The sequence below is a fragment of the Amblyomma mixtum genome, chromosome 9 (assembly GCF_055824585.1).
Source record: "Amblyomma mixtum isolate Tamu chromosome 9, ASM5582458v1, whole genome shotgun sequence".
Taxonomy (NCBI): Eukaryota; Metazoa; Arthropoda; class Arachnida; order Ixodida; family Ixodidae; genus Amblyomma; species Amblyomma mixtum.
In genome coordinates, this window is record NC_143020.1 from 10,070,615 (window position 1) to 10,074,086 (window position 3,472).

Below are 3,472 nucleotides of genomic sequence, written 5' to 3' on the forward strand. Positions count from 1 at the left end.
CGCCGCATGGATACTTCGGAAGGAAATGTCACCTAGTATGTCAGCTTACGTTGAAGAAGTACAAATTCTGATCCTCTTCGGAACGCAAAAGCCTGCGTTTTTCAGAAAATGGTGACACGTCCTAACCGTCGTTACGATGCTTTTGAGTCGTGATTGCCGCATTAGCGGCGAGGTGCGGTGCACGATAGCATCGCACATGTGCTATGCAACCCGGCGTCACACGGGAAACGCAGTGAGATTCGGGAGACCTCGGAAGGATGGCTCTCTGTTTATGCACCCTTCACTCATCGCCAGCGGACTTGAAAAGGCCGCAGTAGGAGTAGAGCTGGGAGCGGGAGCAGCCCTTGTGGCAGCATTCCTCGACGATGCCGCGCGTTTGGCGACCAAAGTGGGCAGATGGCCGAAGTAGCTGCAGCGCCGTCTTGGCATCCAGGAAGCCAAGTTTGGGACTGCCGCCGTCCAGGAGGGACTCCCAGGGCGGCACTGCGAAAAACGGATGTTTAGGGGATAGTGTTAGACTGGCATTTGGTCTTGCCCGCCACCTGGTCGCCGCACAATTCCACTGAACTGTGCCGGGTTCGTTTTCAATCAGACCCTTGCCCCCGGCCTGACCTGGTACGCATCTCACTCCACTGTATCATATACCTACACCGCCTTCATCTCCACCGGCTCACGACGACGGTTGCAACGATCCACCGCTGTTACAGCCTCTCACGCCTTTTTCTATTCCTTACCAGCGCCCTGCCCGCGCTATGAGCTATTACTTTGCCATACCCTCCCCACCCTTAATTCAGGTTATACCTTACCCCATTCCTTTCTGCAGTGCAGGGTAACATCGGCATATTCCTCTCGTTGAACCCGGCAACTTTTCTTCGCTCTCTCTATTCTGTCAAGGTTCCTGAGATTGGCTTCATGTCATGCCCTGCTTCAGGGCTTCTGGCTTTATATAAAAATTATCTGTCCCGTTGGCGTCAGTTAAAGTATGGCTCGCGCTTTTCGCGCTCTGCTGCTGTGTCCTTGTCTTAGAGAAACGGCTTCCCTTGGAACCTAAAATCAGTGGGTTCCTTTTACTTGTAGGACTCTGGCGCCATAATCTCGCGCACATTTGTCGCGGAAAAACATCGCAAAGGGCCTCTTGTATTTTGCACAGATAGCTGTACTTGGCACGCTAGCCAAAAGCCCGATGCCATCGTCGGTATTGTCCACGTACCACAATATACCCACCCCTCCACCCCTACTCTTCTTGGCAAGACATTCAGTAGAGCTCATCCTTGCGGCTAATTCGAGTGTGGCGACAAGCGCAGTAGATATTCCTACCCAAAGTTACTAAACACTTCCAGCAGCATCAGCAGTTCGCATCACTCCAGGTGCTGAAATTCGCACTTCCTCCAAGTGTAAACATCAGGTCAATATTTTTATAGCGCTACCTGTGTCAGCCTGATTCCCTCAGCTTCTCAACGTTATCGCCATGGTCACCGTCATCTCGTACGCATGCCCCTTTCCCCAGACAAATGATAAAAAAATACGCACTTGCGCACAAACATTTAAGGTGACATTAAAGCTCTGCCTTATGACACGGTGGCGTTCCTTCAGCAGCCTAAGGCTCTCTTCGCAGGCAGGATACTGTTCTTTCTTTCACCGTCCCATATCCTTTGAACCCCCGCGTGAGTACTCTTTCTCTGTAACCTTGGTTCAGCCTACACGGCTATTTATGCGCAATTGGTCGCTCTCTACTTTACATTCATAGGTCGCAGGTAGTCCCCAAACCACTCATTGCGTCGTGGTTGCGCGACGCGCCACGTCTCTGGCAGGTGGCTGTTTCAAACATAGCTACCAGTGAGGCTTGTGAGACAGATGCTGCCCTTCCCGAGCAGCCTGTCGCGAACAATCATTTATTCAACTGCCACCTGCCACGGTGAGCAGTTTTCTCGCAATACGGTGAGCAGCTTGCCACTTGCCACGGCAGGGCAGGGAGTGGTGATGTCAGATAGTCACGTGACCGAGGTGGCAGGTGAGCCACTTGCTCTTCTACACATGCGGACGCCAACGTTGCCGCTGGACAGAATCTTTGTCGCTTTAAAAGCTTCGTTGCCAATACTTTGGGTAGGTTGCCACTTGCCACAGCACGCAGTGATGATGCCAATTGGTCACGTGACCGAGGTGGCACGTGGGCCGCCTGCTTTTCTACACATGCCGACGCCAACGTTGGCGCTGAACAGAATCCTTAACGCCGTCGTTTAGAATCTTCCATACCAGGTGCACAGCGGCTCTACATTTGTATGCACTTTTGGGCGAAGGCCAACATGGGCAACCGAATTCGAACTAGGGAGCCAACCCAAAACATGCTGCTGTGTGTACTTCCCCAAAGCCACGACTGCGGTCAGTAATTGACAGAATACTACTACGTGCATTTGTGAATGGTCATACAGTTCGCTGGTGGGGCAGGGGAAAGGAGTTCAGTGGCAGTGGTAGTTATGCATACGTCCTGATTCTGCTAACTATTTTGCAAACCAGCTAGAGCTTATCGCTCGTCATACGAAAAGAGAAAGCGGTTGAAATGTTTTTGCTCGATGAAACTAGGTCCTTAAGCAACGCCACCTAGCATCGCCGGATACTCACGGATAGGCAGTGTTGGGCGGCTGGACATCCTCTTTTGCGTGGGGTCGAAGATCTCGCCGCCGCACAGGGAATCCAGTGTCTCCACCAGGACCGAGCCGCAGAAACGGGACCGCTTCTCCATCGAAGACGAAGAGGCTGGCGTGGCGGCGCACAGCAGCAGCAGCAGGGCACACACCACCGCAGGAACCACGTTGCAGGAAGAGGAGGCCATGCTTTCTCTGCAATAGGTGCCGCCGTGCACTGAGCCTGACGTGTCGCTTGTGCTGCTCCCACCGCTACTAAACGGCGGGTCACTGAAAGGCACGCTGAGGGTCACTCCATCTAATTGTTCAGTTTTAGCTGTTCATACGTCTTACCATGGTTTGGCGGTGTAGGCCATCCGCAGATAAACAAACCTCTTCCCCGTCCCGCCCCGAAAACAACTCCCCCCCCCCCCCTTCCTTTCTTTGCTGGAAGCTTGGAAATTCACACAACCTGCTTAGGGCGTCGCGAAATCTATTCAAAATAAACCAAGGGGTAACCGAGCTGTTCTCAGCACCTGGACAAAAAGGGGAGACAGTGGGCCGGAGCCACTTTTGGTGGCTGGGGTAGCCCAGGCTGCTGTAAAGGACATTAAACAAACAAACAACCCCCTGGTCGGACCTTCCCTTCTCGTCAGTGTGTAAAGAGACCGACATTAATCTTTGCGGCGTTTGTGCCACTGCGAACCATACCGCCACTACGTGGCTGGCAAGCTGTGCAATCACCGTCGCAAAACAGATGTCTCTGCATCTGGTGTTAAGCAGTAGCAACCGGGTGGCTAGTTTTTTTCGATGCGCACGCCATATCCGCTGAACTGACTTTTGTTGACTCT

General features: G+C 52.8%; 1 protein-coding gene across 1 annotated transcript; it reads right to left on the reverse strand.

The window, feature by feature from the left end:
* Nucleotides 1–280: 280 nt before the first annotated feature.
* Nucleotides 281–2,830, reverse strand: LOC149328279 (insulin-like). Its single transcript, XM_089558951.1, has 2 exons — nucleotides 2,620–2,830; nucleotides 281–483 (listed from the first exon to the last, which is right to left on the reverse strand). Exons 1-2 carry the CDS (start codon nucleotides 2,828–2,830, stop codon nucleotides 281–283), a joined length of 414 nt encoding a protein of 137 aa, XP_089415077.1.
* Nucleotides 2,831–3,472: the final 642 nt, after the last annotated feature.